The sequence below is a fragment of the Cricetulus griseus genome (genome assembly GCF_003668045.3).
Source record: "Cricetulus griseus strain 17A/GY chromosome 1 unlocalized genomic scaffold, alternate assembly CriGri-PICRH-1.0 chr1_0, whole genome shotgun sequence".
Taxonomy (NCBI): Eukaryota; Metazoa; Chordata; class Mammalia; order Rodentia; family Cricetidae; genus Cricetulus; species Cricetulus griseus.
The window spans coordinates 20200748-20221093 of NW_023276806.1; the positions used below are offsets into that span (position 1 = coordinate 20200748).

General features: G+C 39.7%; 1 protein-coding gene across 1 annotated transcript in view; it reads right to left on the reverse strand.

Annotated features, from left to right (window-relative positions):
• The window catches only part of LOC100750831 (sperm-tail PG-rich repeat-containing protein 2), a 438268-nt gene that overhangs the window by 256823 nt on the left and 161099 nt on the right, over positions 1-20346 (reverse strand). Inside the window, exon 11 of the mRNA XM_035451543.1 lies at positions 16640-16805. Coding sequence (XP_035307434.1) covers positions 16640-16805 — 166 coding nt within the window. The remainder of the gene's footprint in view (positions 1-16639; positions 16806-20346) is intronic.

The following is a 20346-nucleotide window of genomic DNA, read 5'->3' on the forward strand; positions in this document are numbered from 1 at the left end:
GGATTCCCTCTTTTGCCATAGTCCCTTACTACCTACTTAACCTTTGTAGATATTCTGATTGAGTATCAACACATAACTGAAGTTTCAAAGGTAAGGCACATACATAGAACAAAAGATACACTGTTGTCTTTTGAGGGTTTGGATTAGCTCACTTAAGATGGTTATTTCTAGCTCCATTCATTATTTTTAACAGATGAATAATATTCCATTGTGGAAATGTGCCAAATTTTCATTATCCATTTATCATCTAGTCCATTTCTAATTTCTAGATATTAAGAATAGACCAGCAATAACCATGTATGAGCAAATGTCTCGGTAATGAAATGTTGAGTCCTTTGTGAGCAAAAGTAGTATAACTGAATCTTATGAAAGATCTATTTTCAGATTTCTGAGGATCCTCCACACTGGTTTCCACAGCAGCTATGCCACTCCACACTTACACTAGCGATGAATATACAATATTGGAGGAGTGGCCACACTATGCCAGTGGTCATGGCAGAGAAGCAGAAGGTACAAACTGACCTCAGGAGATTGACCCACCAGCAAGCAAACCAATGATAAGTGAATCTCAGATTGGCACAGCTCCAAGGGCTGAGTTCCAGAACATCTCTTTCTACCACTGTGCTTTTACATGTTTTCTGCTGCCATTTTTCTCTGGTATCTGGCATGGTGTGAATGGGTGTGGGGGATCCCCACTGCCTTTAATGGACTGTGAATATCTCATGGAAATATCCTGTGCTACTGGGCACTTATACTCATGAAGTATTATGAAGATGATCTCCTCTTAAGCTGTACTGTTTAACTGAAGCAGTGACTTTATACAATAATAGTGTTATCTTAAATAGAATTTTGATGGGAGTATTTAATAAATATAGTAAAGGATTATGATAGAGGTCAGTTTTGTGGGAAAATTAATATAGGTAAAGGCAGGATATGGTGTTGTCCCCACCCCTGTTAAAGCAGGGGCTGCAGAGGATAGAAACTAAGAACAAGGAAGAGTCACACAACTAGGACTTAAGAGTTTCTCTTCAGGAGCCATATAAACTGTGGCTTAGGTTAATGATTAAGAAAACCAGTTGTTTCCCAGAAGCTAGGCTAGCTCAAGCTACTTTCATCTTAATGTTGAGAGGTGTGTTCACAGGTTTCAGTGTGTGTCATAGCTAAACAAAGTTTTAAATAATGATTTAAGGTTAGTTTCCGGGATTTTTGTTAATGGTTTTGAGGTAGAAAATCTTGGGGAACAATTTAAAGTTTAGAAAGACACACTTTGAATAATTAAACAAGGGACTCATTGAGGTCAAGGAATAGGGGCAATGGCTATTGCTGTGCAATATACTTTTCCGGCTAGAATGGGTTGGTGATCAAAGGTGATGATTACTCCCTTGAACCCATTTCTGCACTCAGATACTGATATAAATAAAAAAAAAAACTGTTGATGAGTGGTTATGCACCCTGAGATTTAGAGTAGAGTTGAGTGGTTATTTTTCATATAAAAAAGTTTAAATTTGTGATTCTTAAAAGATTACTTTTAAGATACATAATAAAGTAATTGATCCCTTCTTTGTTAACTGCAAAAATGCAAGCTGACAGAAAAAGAACTGGCTGAGAAAAAGACTTTGCTTGCTTACACTCAGTTAATCTATAAAAAGTTGCTTGGACATGAATGAATATGGGTTCTTGGGAATAGTTTGATTTTTACCTGTAATACATAATAGATAAAATCTTTAGTAATGTAAGAGAAATGGGAACCATGTTGTCTTTTACTTGTTCTTCAATGCAATCTTTCATTTGAAATAGAGTGTAACCATGATGGGGAATGTACTGTGTATGTTTATCTTATTGATTGTTAAATAAAATACTGTTTGGCCAATGAGACAGCAAGTTAGGCAGGACTAGGAGTCAAAGAGGATTCTGGGAAATTTAGTAGAGAAGTACTGATCCAGGCAGGAAGTGACATAGCAAGGAGACTCATATTTAAAGAAGGAGAAACAGGAAGCATCCCTCTTTTCCACTCCGCTCCAGCTCCAGCGGCACAATGTGATCCACCGGCAAGGAGGGATGCCAATAAGGTGTCCGATAAGATAAGTCTTATAAAATATATAGATTTATGATAATTAAGACTGAGCTAGCTCATGAGAAATCCAAGTCATTGGCCAAGCAGCTTTGAACCTAATACAAGTTTCTGTGTATTCATTTGGGCCTAACTCGGGCAGGTGGCTGGCATAAAGCTCACACATGGCGGTGGGGCTCAGGTGGCTTTTGGCGGAAAGATTTATTGTAACATAACCATGATGGGGGAAGTACTTCTGTGTATGTTTATCTTATTGATTGTTAAATAAAATACTGTTTGGCCAATAAAAAGGCAAGTTAGGCAGGACTAGGAGTCAAAGAGGATTCTGGGAAATGTAGTAAAGAAGTGCTGATCCAGGCAGGAAGTGACAGAGCAAGGAGACTCATATTTAAGCAAGGAGAAACAGGAAGTGTCCCTTTTTTCCCTCCTTTCCTGCTCCAGCAGCACAATGTGAGCCACCGGCAAGGAGGGATGCCAATAAGGCATCCAATAAGATAAGTCTTATAAAATATATAGGTTTATGATAGTTAAGACTGAGCTAACAGATGAGAATCCTAGTCATTGGCCAAGCAGCATTGAACCTAATACAAGTTTCTGCGTATTCATTTGGGCCTAACTCGGACAGGCAGCTGGTGTAAAGCTCACACGGGCAGTGGGGCTCAGGAGGCTTTTGGCAGAAAGATTTATCGTAACATAACCACATTGCAATTTTTATATTGTTTGAAAGATTTTACTGGGGTATATAAGCTGTAAGGGAAAAAATAGAAGGAAGACATCAAGAAAGACACAGAAGGGATACAGATGATATGAGAGATAACAGAAAAAAGACCCTAAAAGTATGTGTGTGTGTGTGTGTGTGTGTGTGTGTGTGTGCTTCTCTTTTTCACTGGCCCCAGAGAGTTAAGTTTTACTTATCAGATAGAAGAGTCAAATTGAGTGATCAGTCCACTGACTCCATGGCTCCCCATCAATTCCTAAGCTGCTGAAGGCTGGGCTTCATAGCACTAAAAAGTAATCACCAACTTTACCTACCTATAAACTCTGCAAGGTACAATAGTGATGGGCCTTCAAAATATACCCAGTACTGTTGTAATGGTAGCACAAATTTTATGGAGGTACCAACCAATTTTTAGTTTGATTTAAGGCATAATCTTTAAGATAGAACTCATACCTCTCACTGTTAAGGAAGCAATGAACCTGAGACTAGCTTATGAGTCCTAGATGAAACAGAATTACTAATAGTCTATTAAATGAGCATATCAATAAAAACAAAACCTAATAACAAATTGTTATATTCATCGCTCAACCCTCATCAGAAAAGCTTCTCCTAGCAGTAAACAGTAATTAATATAGAAACACACAACCGGACAAATATGCATAGAGTGAGAGACTTTGGAGCATTCGGACAAAATGGGATGTCTATCATACTTCTTTACTCAAGACTAAGTGATCCAAGCTGAAGAAGAATTGGAAAAATTATAAGAGCCAGAGGTGGTAGACAACCCCAAGGAAACAGCATCTTTCAGACACAATATGACTGATACACAAACGAACTCAGGAAGACTGTGACAGTATGCACAAGTCCTCCATGGTTTCAAGCCAGACAAAATCCCGGTGTGAAGAAGGGCAAGTGAGCACAAACACCAACCTAACTGAAAAGCCGTTTGCAATCAATAGCTTCTGGGAGAGTGACAATCCATTTTCTTTAGTGGAATGGTACTGGGAACATCAACCACCAGGACAGGACATACTCTCAGGAGTAGTTTGACAACACAAAACAGATCCCATGTTACTCTGTATGTGCCTTTGTTTGTTTGGATGGATGGATGGATGGATGGATGGATGGATGGATGGATGGATGGATTAATGGGTAGATAGATGGGTAGATGGTTAGTTAACTTGGCTGATTGGTTGGTTGCTTTGCTTTGCTTTTAGTTTATGATTTGTTTTGAAGAGAAAGAATATGAAGTTGGGTAGGTGGAAAGTGGAGAGGCGTTTGGAGAAGGGTAAGAATTTGATCAAAATATATCCTCTGAAACACATTTTTAACATTTTTTTGCAAAGGGCCAAGGAACAAACAGCAGAAACAAACAGTATTTAACAAGTGAACCCACTAGATGCTGTCGGAGAGCCCTACTTGGCAAAGCTGGTTTATCAGGCATTATTGGGGACCCTCACTTGGCAAGGCCATGGGGTTATTGACTGTGCATGACTGGTTGTTTATCTGTAACTTTCTTGGATACCACTGCTATGTCTCCCTAATAAGAACACCTGTGAAGTTCTTTCCACAGCCCTTTGGTAGTGTCTTTTATACTTCTTGGGCACACACATAGCTCTGTATAATCAGGAAGATGATGTACTTAGGCTGTAAAATATTGATAAAGAGAAATAATACTAGGATATTTTACATTACTCAGCCTGATATAGGATTCTCAATCACAAAGACAGCCTTTTACACAAACAAGCTAACTTTAGGCTTCACAGCAAATTCAAAGCAGGCTGGTTGCCCCTGGTGACAATATCTGGTTGCCCCTAGAGACAAATACAAGAATTCAGTTTCATGGATGTTGTTTTCCTGAATTCAAGGCCAGAGTTTGAAACAAGTTTAATTGTTTACTGGCTGGGTACCCTCACCAACTTAGGCTATTTGTAAGGCCACTTGCTCACCTGCCAGGAATTGTGACATTCATAGCCTGAGAGAAACTGTGTGACTTAACATGTGTTTTGAGTATGGGTAGGGTCTTGAAAAATAATTTATAATTGTCCTGAGTTTGGTTGTGAGAAGAGCAGGAACAGGAGAGCAGAGCAAGAGGCAAAGGTCAGTGACACAAAGAGCGAGAAGTCAAGAGAAGCAGAAGCAGGGACAGAGTGAAAGCAGAGAAGAGGCAAGAGAGAGGGGTGGCTAGGCAGAGAGTGAAGGAGCAGTGATGAAAAGACAGCAGCAGCAGAACAGCCATGTGTAGGAGAAGGCTGCTATGGGAAAGAGAGATGTAAGGATGAGGAACACCTACAATTTGTGCATGGCGATAGATATGAATCTATCTCCAGTCTTTCACATGTCAGCATCCAGTTATGCTACCATCATTTGTTGAAGATTTCTTTTTTTCCATTGTATAATTTTAGCTTCTTTGTCAAAAATCAGGTGTTCATAGGTGTGTGGATTAATATCATGGTCTTCAATTAGATTCCATTGGTCTACCTGTCTGTTTTTGTGCCAATACCAAGCTATTTTCAGGAATATAGCTCTATATTAGAGCTTGAAGTCAGGGATGGTGATGCCTCTGGAAGTTCCTTTATTGTACATGGTTGTTTTGACTATCATGGGTTTTTGTTTTTCTATATAAAGTTGAGCATTATTCTTCAAGATCTGTGCAGAATTGTGCTGCTATTTTGATAGGGATTGCATTGAATCTGTAGATTGCTTTAGGTAAAATCGCCATTTTTACTTTGTTGATCCTACCTATCCAAGAGCATGGGAGATCTTTCCATTTTCTGGTATCTTCTTTAATGACTCAAAGTTCTTGTCATTGAGGTCTTTCACTCATTTGGTTAGTGTTACCCAAGATATTTTATGTTGTTTGTGGCCATTGTAAAGGGTGATGTTTCTCTGATTTCTTTCTCATTGCATTTATCATCTGTATATAGTAGGGCTACTGATTTTTTTTTTTAGTTAATCTTGTATCCTGCCACTTTCCTGAAGGTGTTTATCAGCTGTAGTAGTTCCCTGGTAGAATTTTTCGGGTCACTTGTGTAAACTGTCATTGCTGCTTCTCTGGTATGACTGCTGGCATAGTGTGGCCACTCCTCCAATTCATTGCTAATGTAAGTGTGGAGTGACATAGCCACTATGGAAACCAGTGTGGAGGGTCCTCAGAAATCTGAAAATAGATCTATCATAAGATTCAATTATACCACTTTTGGGCACAAAGGACTCAACATTTTACTTCAGAGACATTTGATCATACATGGTTATTGCTGGTATGTTATTAATAGCCAGAAATTGAAAATGGACTAGATGATAAATCGATAATGAAAATGTGGCATGTTTACCTCAAGATCCAGCAATTCTACTCGTAAGAATATACACAAAGGATGCACATTCATACCACAAGGACATCTGTTCAACTATGTTCATAGCATTATTTGTAATAGCCAGAACCTAGAAGCAATCTAGATGACCCTCAACTGAAGAATGGATGGAGAAAAGTGGTACATTTACACAATGGAGTACTACTCAGCAGAAAAAAAAAATGAAATCTTGAAATTCGAAGGCAGATGGATGGAACTAGAAGAAACCACCCTGAGTGAGGTAACCCAGACACAGAAAGACAAACATGAGCCTTCACCCAGTAGCTGATGGAAGCAGAAGCAGAGATTCATAGCTAAGTACTGAGTTGAACTCCTGGAATCCAGTTGTAGAGAAGGAGGAGTGATGAGCAAAGGGGTCAAGACCATGGTAGGGAAACCCACAGAAACAACTGACTTGAACAAGAGGGAGCTCTCAGACCCCAGGCTGCCAGCTGGGGAACTAACATAGTACCAAACTAGGCCCCCTGAACATAGATGTCAGTTGCGGGGCCTGGGCAGTCTATGGAACCTTTGACAGTGGAACCAGTATTTATCTCTAGTGCAGGAATGGACTTTGGGATCCCATTCCCTATGGAGGGTTAATATCTCTCCCTAGATACATGGGGGGGGTCTAGATCCTGCTCCAAATGATGTGACAGATTTTTGATGATCCCCCAAGGGGAGGTCTCCCCACTACCCTCCCTGGGGAGTGGATGGGGATAGGGATGGAGAGATGGTGGGGGGCATGGCAGGATGGGAGGCAGAGGAAACTGGGATTGGTATGTAAAATAAGATTGTTTTTAATTTAAATAAAAATTTATTTAAAAGACATGAAGAAGAAGCTTGAGAGATGTGTGAGAGAATGAATGAATGAATGAATGAATGAATGAATGAGAATATGAGAGTGAGTGAAGAATGAATGAATGAATGAATGAATGATGTAGGAAACATATGTATATGTGAGTGAGTGTGAGATGGGGATGTGTGAAAGAGCTGTTTCTACATAGAGGAGCTGTCTCTAGAAACTGTCTGAAGTGTTGTAAGGTGAATGAACTATGTAAATGAGATGTACAGCTATGGCCGTGTGGACATTTATAACTTTAACTGAATACAGGGTTATGTAACTGGGCAGGAGACAAATGTTTGTATGTAAAGACACATAGTCAAGAAAGAGAGTGTGCATTTATGTTAAAATAAAGGAGAAGGTTACCAACAAGAAACATGTGCTTGTTTATTTTTCCCCTTAGATGGAAAAGTCTAGTAACCCTCAGATAGGAAACTTCCCCACTACTCTGAAGCTTTCTCTTTATTACCCTGGTGCTGCCTGGGGCTGGACACCCCCCACACCAAGTAAGCTACAATCTTTTTCAAAAAATCAATAATCTATATATATGTAATATGTGGTCAATTTTTATCTATAATCTATGCTTATTAACAAAATCAACCATCCTTAACATGTGTATAAAGAGAAAGTATTTAAAACTTGAGCATACCTAAAAAAAAATACAATTGTGAGATTGAAAAAATAATGAAATTAGTTCATTTTATGCTAAAATAAAATAAACATATTTCAAAAATTGAGTCTCTTAATACTTTTTTCCTCATGCCAGAATTACCATGCATTCAAGCAGCTCAGAAAAATTCCTGGAAGCTATAGAAGAAAAACAAACAAACAAAAAACTACTCCATATTTACTGCAATCTGTTGACACCACTCATTATGAGGAAAGACCTGTATTTGGACAAGCTTTATATTCTTTGGGAACCAAAATATAACACGTCACTGAGAAAATAGAAGAAATAATTAGTTTTCACACTTCAGTGATTTTTATATCAAAGGTATTACTTATGTTTATTAGAAGAGTGAAAAAACTAGCTTTGTGGAATATGTTCAATTAACTTCTAGAGTAAATTATAGTTGTTTCTTAAAATAATTTCCTTTGGGAATCTGATGCAGAAATCATGATGTTATCTTCCTGAGAAATGATCTGTATTTGCACAGTAAAGTCAGTCAGTACCTGATAGGTTTAAACAATGAGTATTGTCTTACAAACATTGTACTGCTGTGATAATCACTCAAATAAACAGTGGATTTCTAATAAAACTTATACTTTAAATTTCAAGGTTTTTCTTCATTCAGAAATTTGAGACGATAAGATAGCCAAGCAATCTTGACTCTCCCTCCTCTGTTCCGACTCATTCCCCAGTCTCACTTCTGTCTCTGTAGCAGACCACCACAGAAGCGGCCTTCCCTTCCTCTTTCCCTCCGTCTTCCCACCAGGGATCACTCCAGCACATCTCCTCTCACAGTCTTCTTTCACCCAATTCCTTTCTCTCAGACGCCAATTCCTGTGAGCAACTTCCTGGAAACGGGCTGACCACATGTGCCAGGGAATCTGGTAATCCTAGTCAATCTTCTTCCTGTCCTCCAATTCCAATCCTCTTGGTATCTCCAGTTCAGTAGCTGACTTCCTGCTACACAGAGAAGGGGTCTATGCAGATCCTAGTGGCACAGTAGACTTTCTTCCCTCCAGTGGGCTTTCTCAGATTCCCACTTCTAGGCCATCCTCATCATAGACCTTCCTGGGACCCCTGGAGGCCACACCTAGATGGATCTCAGCTTTCCTTACTAGACAACCCACCTCCTCCACATTCTCCTAAGAACCATAAAAGGCTATCCTTTGCTTTACATCTAGTATCCACTTATGACTGATCACATACTGTGTTTGTCTTTCTGGGTCTGGGTTACCTCACTCAAGATTTTTTTCTTTTGTTCTGTCTGTTTGCCTGCATATTCCAAGATGTCTTGTTTTTTTACAAGCAAGTAATACTCTACTGTGAAATGTACCCACATTTTCTTCATCCATTCTTCAGTTGAGAGGCATCTAGGTTGTTTCCAGGTTCTGGCCATTATGAATAATGTTGCTATGAGCATAGTTGAGCAGGCATCCTTGTGGTATGACTGAGCATCCTTTGGGTAGGTACCCTAGAGTGGTAATGATGGGTCTTGAGGTAGATTGATTCACAATTTTCTGAGAAATGGCCAAACTAATTTCCAAAGTGACAGTACAAGTATGCACTCCCACCAGCAGTGGAAAAGTGTTCCCCTTACTCCACACCCTCTCCAGCATACACTTTCATTAGTGTTTTTGATCTTAGCCATTCTGGCAGTTAAAAAATGGTATCTCAGCATTGCTTTGATTTGCATTTTCCTGGTGACTAAGGATGATGAGCAATTCCTTAAATGTCTTTTGTCCTTTGAGATTCTTCTGTTGAGAATTCTGTTTAGATCTGTACACCATGTTTTAATTGGATAACTTGGCATTTTGATGTGTAGTTGCTTGAGTTCTTTATATATTTTGGAGTTCAGCCCTCTGTCAGATGTGGGGTTGGTAAAAATCTTTCCCCATTCTGTAGGCTTCCCTTTTGTCTTATTTACAGTGTTCTTTGCCTTACCGAAGCTTTTCAATTTCAGAAGGTCCAATTTATTGATTGTTCTCAGTGTCTGTGCTACAGGTGTTATATTTATGAAGTTGCCTCCTGAGCCAATGTGTTCAAGGCTACTTCCCACTTTCTACTCTATCAGGTTCGGTGTAACTGGATTTATGCTGAGGTCTTTGACCTACTTTCACTTGAGTGTTGTGCATGGAGATAGATATGGGTCTATTTGCAATCTTCTACATGTTGATGACATCTAGTTAAGCCAGAACATTTGTTGAAGATGATTTTCATTTTCTATTCTACAGTTTTGGCTTCCCCGTCAAAAATCAGGTGTTCATGGGTATGTGGATTAATATCAGGCTCTTCGATTCAATTTCATTGTTCCAAATGTATGTTGTTATGCAAATACCAAATACCAAGCTGTTTTTATTACTATAGCTCTAGAGTAGAGCTTGAAGTCAAGGATGGTGATACCTCCAGAAGTTCCTTTTTTTGTACAGGATTGTTTTCACTATCCTGGTTTGTTGTTGTTGTTGTTGTTGTTGTTGTTGTTGTTGTTGTTGTTTTTCCATATGAAGTTGAGTATTTTTATTTTGAAGTTTGTAAAGAATTGTGTTACGATTTTGATGGGGATTGCATTGAAGCTGTAGATTGCTTTCGGTAAGATTGCCATCTTTACGATGTTGATCCTACCTATTCAAGAGCGTGGAAGATCATTCCATTTTCTAATATCTTCTTCAATTTCTTTCTTTAAAGACTTAACAGTTCTTATCATACAGGCCTTTCATTCATTTAGTTAGAGTTACCCCAAGATATTTTATATTATTTGTGGCTATTGTACAGGGTGACATTTCTCTAATTTCTTTATCAGCCTATTTATCAATTATATATAGGAAGGCTATTGTCTACAATCCAAAGTTCCAGAGAAGCTAGGTAACAAAGAGGGACACATGGATTACTCTGGGAAGGGGAAATAGATAAGATCTCCTGGGTAAACTACAGGCAGGGAAGGCTGTACAGGGAAGGGGATTGGTATGAGAACATGAGGGAAAAGGATGGTTGAGTTCCAGGAGGACTGTATTGGGAGAGCAATGAAAGAGATATCTTAATAGAGGAACCCATTATGGGGTTAAAGAAAAAACTGGTCCTGGGGAAATTCCCAGGAATCTACATGGATGACATCAACTAAAACTCCTAGCAAAAGTGAAAAGGGTGCCTGAACTGGCCTTCCCCCTGTAATCAGATTGGTGACTACCCTAACTGTCAACAGAGAGTCTTCATCCAGTGACTGAGGAGACAAAACTATGAGCATCTTCAGTCTGTGGAAGCTTTGGGTTATATGTCATGACAACAAAAAATAAGAATGAAACACAGGAATAATGGCACATGTGTGCTTTAGCAGATACTCTGCGAGTTTAACCAGGAGAATTTTTTAGTGTGTGGTTTTGTAAGGAGTCTGGGATCAAAGAAAAACCCTATTTCAAAACAATAGTCTAAAAGAACTACAAATTTTTGTATTTTATTTTGAAATTAACTTTTTTCTCAAGATTTTAATTACTAATAAGTGTTTTGCTTACTATAAAGTAACATGTATTCCTAGATAAATGCCTTTTAAGTGTATTCCTTGTGTGGGTTATGTCTAATGTGAGGGTACTACCATGTGTACTACAGCATGAGAATGAAGGCCAGAGGACAACTCTGTGGAGTCCGCTCTCTCCTTCCACCCTGGCATGGGATCTGGAACAAAGCTTAGGTCAAAGTCTTACTGGGAAAATGTTTGACCTGTTGAACCATCTTGCTGACCCAAGAAACTATTTTTAAAATGATGAAAAAAAAAGAAAAATAAATTTTCTAATAACCCCTGGTAGTTACTCAAAGATTATTTTCTCAGCGAGACTTTCTTTCATAACATTACCTAAAGGGACTCACATCCCACTCTGTAAACTCCTGCTGCTGTGTCTCTTACCTTTCCCCACAGATTTTAGAGGTGTCAATCTGCCTGCATCATCCCTTCCTGTCTTTCACCCATTATTCCGTCTAGTTTCATTCATTTAGTCCATGTATATTATACCTGAAGCTAAGCACTGAGGAACAATTGCTACTGTGTCACAAGGCCTAGAACACAGCTCATACATGGCAGGCTCACAGAACATAAAGGAATGAAGGAAGGAAGGGATTAATTCTTTTTGCCAAGATTTCCAAATTTTATAAAAGATAAAGCATTTCTACTTTTTAAAATAGAACTCTTTTATGGCTGATATTCGAGTTAACTGAACCTTTCTTTTCATTTAGGAAAGTAAACTTCAACTTGATAACTGTCATCACTGATGCTGAAAGTGTAAGCATCCCATAGACAACTACATTAGGGTAACCTTAGAAATAGAATTGGGGTCAGACATCATATATATCTGAAACATTCTTCCAACCTGTCCTTGAGGAATACTGATAGTAAATTACACATCCTCCTCAAAGTAGGAGAGTCTCCAATTTCCTACTTTCAAAAATGTTTTCACCACCCACTTTCTCTTTAAAATTGCTAAGCATTCTCCCTACTAAATGTTCCAAAGCAGGTCAATATAAGAGGTAAAGTAATATTTAAGTACTTTTCCACTTAGCAATTTCACATTACCTGAGTTGGATCAATCACAAAATCATTTACATACCCATGAATTAAAACTTGGGGTAATAAAAGGAGATTGCTTTATAATGTGATACACCTCATTTAATAATTTCTTCATTAAATGATTCTAATGTGTTTTTATTGGTTACACAACATTTAATGGAATACAGCATACTGATTGCAAATATACTCTCTCCCTGTTTAATTTAGACTAATGAAAATGAGTTTTATCTTTCTTAAGTATATGCAGTCAAATAAAAGGCTTTCTTTGTAATTAAGACAAAATCCTTCCATATCTGCTAAAGTTCTAAAGTCATTTAAAATAAAAACATGACAATAAAATCCTGAGTCAATATATAAATATTTTATAAACCTGAATGTTACAAGATTGTTCATAGATTTATCAACTTCTATTCTTAAATTTTTATCTATAAATATAAAAAGCCATGAAGTTGGTTTTAATTTTCTATTTTATTTAAAAGATAATAATATATATTCTTTAATTCTATAAAGCAAAGCCCTCAAAATCATATCATAAGAACTATGCATACCATACTCTTAAACTCAAATAGTCCTACATTTTCATTTTTATATATAGCATAGCACTATAAATAACTTGATATATAACAAATTTTACATTTACAGGTAAGGGAACCAGCTCCCTGTTTTGGCAGCTATAACAACCTCACACATGCTTGCCTGACCTTGCCTTGGTCACTAGGAGGTCAGATGCCTGCCTCGTGGCAAGGAACCAATCAGAAGTTAGCTGGTGGTGTTTTGCTTTATGGCTCTGGGTGTGCCTTACGGACAAGTACACAGTGACATGCAGAGCATAGCAACCACCCTGGGAGGGCCTATGGGCCATAACAACCAATTGACCAATCAACACAGGGCAGGTCCTCCAAGTTCTGCATACACACCAATCCTAAGACTGTGAGTACCCATAGACACTCCCCTTTGCTGCCCTATAAGATCTCGGTCCTTTGGTTTCTCCGGGTCTTTCCCCAGCCATCAGCTATGGTGAGTGGATGAAAGGCCAGAGCTAATGGTGTTAGCTCATTAAACAACTGCAATAAAAGACTCATTGCTTTTGCATCGAAATGGGCCTCTTGGTGATTTGGGAATTCAGAATTTGGGTACAACACAGGAAAAAGTCCTTTCCTGAGTTATTAAAGTAAAACAAGGGGCTGGGAGGCAGCTCAACAGTTAAGATAATTTACTGCTCCTGCAAAGGACCTGGGTTTGGTTCCCAGCACCCATATTCATGGGTTCACAACTTCCTCTAACTCCAGCTCCAGGGAATCCAATGCCCTTCTCTGGCCTCTAGCACCAGCACACACCAGATACAAATACATACACTTAGACATATACATAGGAATAAAGTTATTCTAAATTAATAAAGTAAAACAAAATTACCAATGACGAAATAGCAAACAGAATAGTAAATTTTTCACTACTTTATTTCAAACAAGTAGATGACAGGAAAGGACACCATTCATAGAACAAGCACTGCCATGGGACACGAAACAGACAGACCTGTCATTATACTTTATTGTAAAACGATTATTCTTGAAAAACATCAAATATACTTGTTTCTCTCCGGCAAAAGTTAGAACTATTGAGAACTGCAGGTAGGAATGAGGTAGTTACATCAGAGAATACTGTAATGACTGAAGGACTCTGGCCAGCTAGAGCGTGGCAATCATGGTTCCACAGGCCTTGCCCTTTCCCCATTCCCTGTGCTAAAAACCAGTTAGATTACATTCCTAAAGCCAGTCACCAAGATCTATCCTTTATTTGGACACTTCTTCCTCCTGAGGCAGACTACCAAGGTCCAGAAATCAGATGACCCCTTTAGTTCACCCAATTAAAGTGCCAAATTAAAACTAAACACCTCATCCTAATATGAGGTTTCCCCCTTTAACTTTATAAACCGCCATTTGCCTAAGTACCATGTCTGCCTCCTTTCTATCCAGAGGCAGTCCTTTGTCCCTCTGGGACAAATATCCCTGCCCCCTTTCCCTTGTCTCCTTCCCCTTCTCCATTGTCCTCTTATCTCTTTCACCACCACACCCTAGCCCATTCTAAGGCAGACATCCCCTTTCTCTCTTCTTAAGAATGACACCTGCAAGGCCATTTGCTGCTATTTTCTGCCTGAGTCAGAAAGCAGCCACTTTAACTTTTCTTCCCTGCTTAACAAAGGATCTGTCTGTGAAAACAGGTGTTTGGGTGTGGTTTGTGCCTAATCTGGGGTCTGGGAGGAAAGTCCCTGCCTCTCAGTGATCTCCTTCAATGATGATATACATCAAAAGAAATAAAGAAACTTTTGTCATACTAATCACTTACAGGAAAGCTGAAACTTGACAATGTTAACAATAGTATAACAGCTCAGAAAGGAAGAAAGGAGGGAGGGAGGGAGGAAGAGGAAGGAACGAAGACAAACAGTTAAATTTCAACTTAAAGTGGATCTCAGAAATTCTGCTACTGTATGACAAATAATAGTCTCTAGTTTTTCACTGGAAACTCTGGAAAAGGTGTTATTTACCATGCACGAGAACAGACCACAAGTATACAACAAAACCTGAAGGGACCAGCTCCCCATTTCGGCAGCCATAACAGCCTAACACTTGCCTGACCTTGCCTTGGTCACTAGGAGGTCAGATGCCTGCCTCGTGGCAAGGAACCAATCAGAAGTTAGCTGGTGGTGCTATGCTTTACGGCTCTGGGTGTGCTTTAAGGACAAGTGCACAGCAATGATGCACAGAGCATAGCAACCACCCTGGGAGGGCCTATGGGTCATAACAACCAGTTGACCAATCAACACAGGGCAAGTCCTCCAAGCCTGGAGGCACACCAATCCTGAGCCTGTTCATACCCCTAGACACTCCCCTTACACTGCCCTATAAGATCTCTATGCTGTGGCTTCTTGGCATTCCGCCCCCCCCCCCACCATCCTCCATGGTGGATGAATGAAAGGCCAGAGCTAATAGTGTTAGCTTGTTAAACAACTGCAATAAAGCCTCTTGCTGTTTTCATCAAGCTTTTGCCTCCCCTAGTGATTGGGATCGCCACAGTCCTGGGCAGAGATCCTGGGGGCCTGAGCCACCAGGGGTCTTTCAAACCCACTTAAGAGTTTTATTAGTAAAGAGTAGAAAAAGGGGGTGGACACAGGGCTGTCTGGAAGAAACGTGGTGAGAGAGAAAGTGGGTGGGGGGTGTCTGCTTTTAAGGGTCACTTAGTGCATATATATGGGGGCTTACGGAGCCACACAACCAACTCATTACCTGGCCATGACACACATGCGCATAAGGCCCTGGGATGACTAAGAATTTTGCCTGAATTCTGATGGACACATGGGTGGCAATGGGACCCCAAAAATGACAACAAAAGGAAGTTTCTCAATCCTACTGTACTGTTTTTGTTCATATTCACCAAAGACTCAGTTCTAATTGCTTACTTAGTGACAACACATTTGCTGCACAAGACTACTGCTCCTGCTGTGTCTGCTTCTGCTGTGGATGATGCAAACTGACTGACTGACCTTCGTTACCTGGCTTCGTTATTACTTCACTTTCAGACCAACAATACTAACAACAGATCCAGTCCCAAGTTTTAGAGTCCAAATCATTTCTATAACTCTCAACCTTCAAATATATATTTATCTTTATATCTGCTGCCAGACCAGTCACTTCTCTCGATGCTCTGACCTAATCCTGACAAACAATTAAGAGGAAAAGGGTTATTTGGGCTCCTGGTTTGGGCAACACAAGCCATGATGGTAGGGAAGGCATGGTCACAGGACCACTCCCGTTCACGGCACACAGAGAACACTTGCTCTCATCTCAGTGGGCCAGGAAACAGAAAGGCAAAGGCCAGCATTCAGCTGGCATTCTCCTTTCTTGTTTTCATTCATCCCAACACCTCACCCCTCAGAGCTCACCATTCTCATTCAGGGCAGGCTGTCCTGCCTAGGTTAATCCTGTCTGAGAACACTCACAGAAACACCTACAGGTATACTCCAGCAAGGCCTTAGGCATTTCACAATCCAATAGGGGTTGAGACTGCTTTCTTGATATTTGAAATTACCTAATTAGTTTTTCTTGGCATGTATTTCTTGTATTACACTGATATCCGAATCAGGGAAACTGCTTTTCTCCTTTAAAAACTTTTCATGTACTATAAGTTCTGGGTATTTCATAAACAGAATATCAGATGAATTTATTATCCTAACTAAAACTGATGAAATGTCTTTGGAATAATTAGGAAACAAAACCTTAGACAAATTTTACATTTGAAAATAAAGTCTCACAGTTTTCACGATTCCCTCTTTTCCTTTGACAGGAAAGTCAATGTACTTTACTACCACTGGAAGTGTTCATGATCATCTATTCAGTATGAAACTGTGACTTCCCCACGGCCTCAAAGAGCAGCCGGCCTTACCTGGCCCCTCAGAGATTCTTCCCAGGCACCGGGGACGGGGACTTGTACTCAGGAAGGAGGAATGTTTCTTTTTAGCCACTGAACTTCGAGGTGGCATGTAGTTGTGTTTAACTTGGGACATATCATACGATTTCTGAACCTCATAGCTGCCTGGAGCTGGAAACATCTAGGAAGCAAAAATGTGAAAGACAAGCATAAACATACTGTATATGCAAGCTATCCAGCTACCTGCTGGGTAACTGTCCACACTTATCAAAACACCTCATCAAAACAGACGAAAACCGCTTTAATTACAAACAGAAATTATTAAGTAGATTCCACCAAATAATCTTTATAATACAATTATAACTCATTATCCAGATGTAAGGAAAACAGAATCATGAAATTCAAGTTCAAAAGACTTGAAGAGGAGACGTCACAACATTGATGAAATGCTCATGTTTAATTTTAATGATGAGTACTGAAGTCCATACAGGACTCAGAACAATGAGTGTGTGTTTTCATAGACAGCAAAGCTATCCCCGCCTTACTACCCTGAACCAGCATACTCGACTTGTTCTGCAAAATGCGGCTGCTTCTTTCATTTTTAATAGGTTCCAATTAAGTTGGAAAGCTTCTGCTTTCATCATTTACTGTTCTTTATATGATATGCAGTTACATTTGCATTTTAATCAATATGAACCATATAATAATTATAACAATAATTCTAAACTAAAATACAAATGTCATGTACTAGGTGCATAATTAATGCCTTAAAGTATTACCTAATTATCACAATAAAAACTTTTTTTTAAATTCTGCACAAATTATTTTGCATTTGGGGGCTGGAGATATGGCACAGTGGTTGTGAGCAATAAAAGCTCTGCCAGAAGATTCAAGTTCGAGTCCCTGTACCCACATGGTGGCTCACAATCATCTCTAACTCCAGTTCCAGGGGATCTGACACCCTGTTCTGGCCTTCCTGGGCACCAGGCACGCATGTGGTACACAGACATACATGTAAGTAAGTACCCATAGACATTAAAAATGATAAAACAGTTAAAATGTTTTAAGTTTTAATGATTTATTAAGAAACAAGAGAGCATTTTGGTTGAGTGTGGGTTTCAAATATTTTTTGCTTGCTTGCTGTGTGGCCTTAAGCTAACCACTCAACTTTGTGATCCTCTGTCTATTTAATAAAGTGAAAATAAGTATATAAATCATAGGGTTACTACAAGAACAAAACAGGTAGACAGAAGTAAAACACTGGCCCTTGACTGCCCAGGAATACTAATGTAACTTAACATTCTAGAAAAACCTAATTCAATGCAAGTTCAAACAAAACACATGGCTAACCAATCAGGGTTTAGGTTACTAGATAAGTTGTTGGTATTTTTTCAAGAGAAAAAAAAACTAGTTATTGATGGGAGAGGTCCTTCTGTGTACATGTATATCTTATTGGTTGTTGAATACAGCACTGCTGGGTCAATGAGGCAGAAAGATAGGTGGGAGTAGGAGTCAAGGAGGATTCTGGGAAATGTAGTAAAAAGAAGTCTTGTGATACAGTCAGGAAATGACATAGCAGGCAGACTCAGGGACAAACAGGAACTCATCCTCTTGCTCTTGCTCTTGCTCTTCCTCCTGCTCTCTACTCTAGAGTTGCCATGTGAGCCCAGGAAGAAGATGCCAGCAGAAGGCATCCTCCATTAGATAAGTCTTAAGATTATGGTTGATAATTAAGACTGAGCTAGCATATAAGAAATTCTAGTCAACTGACTAGCAGCATTGTAAACTAACATAAGTCTGTGTGTATTATTTGGGGCCTTAAAGCAGTGGGCAGAACTTGGGCGGCTTGGCAGAAAGTGCCCACATGGCGGCAGGGCTCGGGCAGCTTTGGCATAAAGATTTATCATTACAAGTAATGCTTACCAGAAAACTTACTCCCTGCTTGCTTATTAACCTGATTTATTCCATCTTATTTATTTAATTTGCATTTTACCTGAACAAGATATTAACTGCTAAATAACTATCCCAAAATGATGCTTAGTATACTAATATGGAGCTCTGTCTAGCAGCAGGAATGTAAGTTATTCCAATATTTAGTATCCTGAATGAGTTGAACACTATGGCAGGAAAAGAGCACCATGTAGATAAGAACTTTCCACCTCTCCTGTGACCTTTTGTTTTTTATTCAGCTTACAGTCCCAGATAACTGTCATCATTGCTGGGAAGTCACTGCAGGAACTTGAGGCAACTATTCACATCCACAGGCAAGAAAAGAGACAGACTAAATGCATGCATCACCGCCAGAGTTCTGCTCAGTCTCTCCTGTTCAATAAGTCCAGGGTCCAGGCCAGGACATGGTGCCATCCACATTAAGGGTGGGCCTTCATGCTTCAGTTAACCCAACTAAGAAATCCCCTCACAGACACAACAGGCAATCCCAATCCGGACAATTCCTTACTCAGACTTTCTTCCCACATGATTTCAGATGGTGCCAAACTGACATTTAAAACTCACCACCATGCCCAGCATTTGAACCCTGTTCATATATCAGCACAATTTCCCTCTCAACACAAAAGCTAAAAATATCTGATTCTCATTTTCCTGATCTCATTTTCTTGAAAAACTAGGACACAAATCTAGGTCATAGGCCTAAATGCTAGCCTTTTCAAAGAAACAGAGAACATTAGCATTTCACTCTAGTGAGGAGACGGGCAGAACCAGTGAGTCCTCCTCCCAGGGAGAACAGACAGGAGCAGAGAAGAAAGAGCCAGGGAGACATACAAGAGGTCTGATAAAATACTTGTCTGGATACACAGCAACGACAAGCCTCAAGCACCTGACCTCCTTGTCTGGAAGTCAAGGCCCCCACAAAACACTGGTCCAGTTAATGTTTGTAGGATTCTTGGAGTGACAAGCTGCAGTTCACTGTCACCGCTTTCATCACTGTCATCATTTTCACTGGGATGGCCCTGATGAAACCCTCAATGATATGACACCCCTGTGTCAGAAGAGAGATGCTGGGGGACCTTGAAAACCCTCTAGTATGTTAATCCCCAAACAAACAAAGGACAAATAATTCAAAGCCAGGAAGTTAAGCAAACCCACTGGCTCCAATCACTTTGCAAGTAAGGGAGTCAACCTGTTAGCGCTCTGTTCAAGGCATTTCATAAGCTTTGTGATCTCACTCAATTCTCTCTGGTGGGAAATTCCTCATATTTGGAGCTGTTGAAATTTGCTCACTTTACAACCCCTGCTGCCACTCCCTGATGTCTGTCATCCAAAATCAGAATTTTCCAATTCCCAGGTTTGCTGTGACTTTGACATATGAAATTGGTCCCAGCCATATGAAAGTGTGCATGGGTTCTAATCTTCCGAAACTGTGCTTACCACCCTCAACCCAGCTAAAGACTCAAGGGAGCACCTGCCCCGTGATTGTCTCTCATGCTGGAACAAACTGAAAACAACAGCAGGATGTCGATTTTAGCATCAAGTAATCTATATCTACCTGTGCTTGTGGGCTGCTCTTGTGATCCAGGGTATCTCCTGGGAGCTTTATAGGATAGATTCAAGAGGATAGCCTCAAAAACTATACATGTGGAATCCTCATCAACCCAGCAAGAATTCAAGACCCCAAGGATCTCTCAGCAGTGTCCCGCTCTAGTCTCTGATATGGACTGAGAGGGCTTTGGGCACATTAGCTGGTTAACACCATGATGGACAGG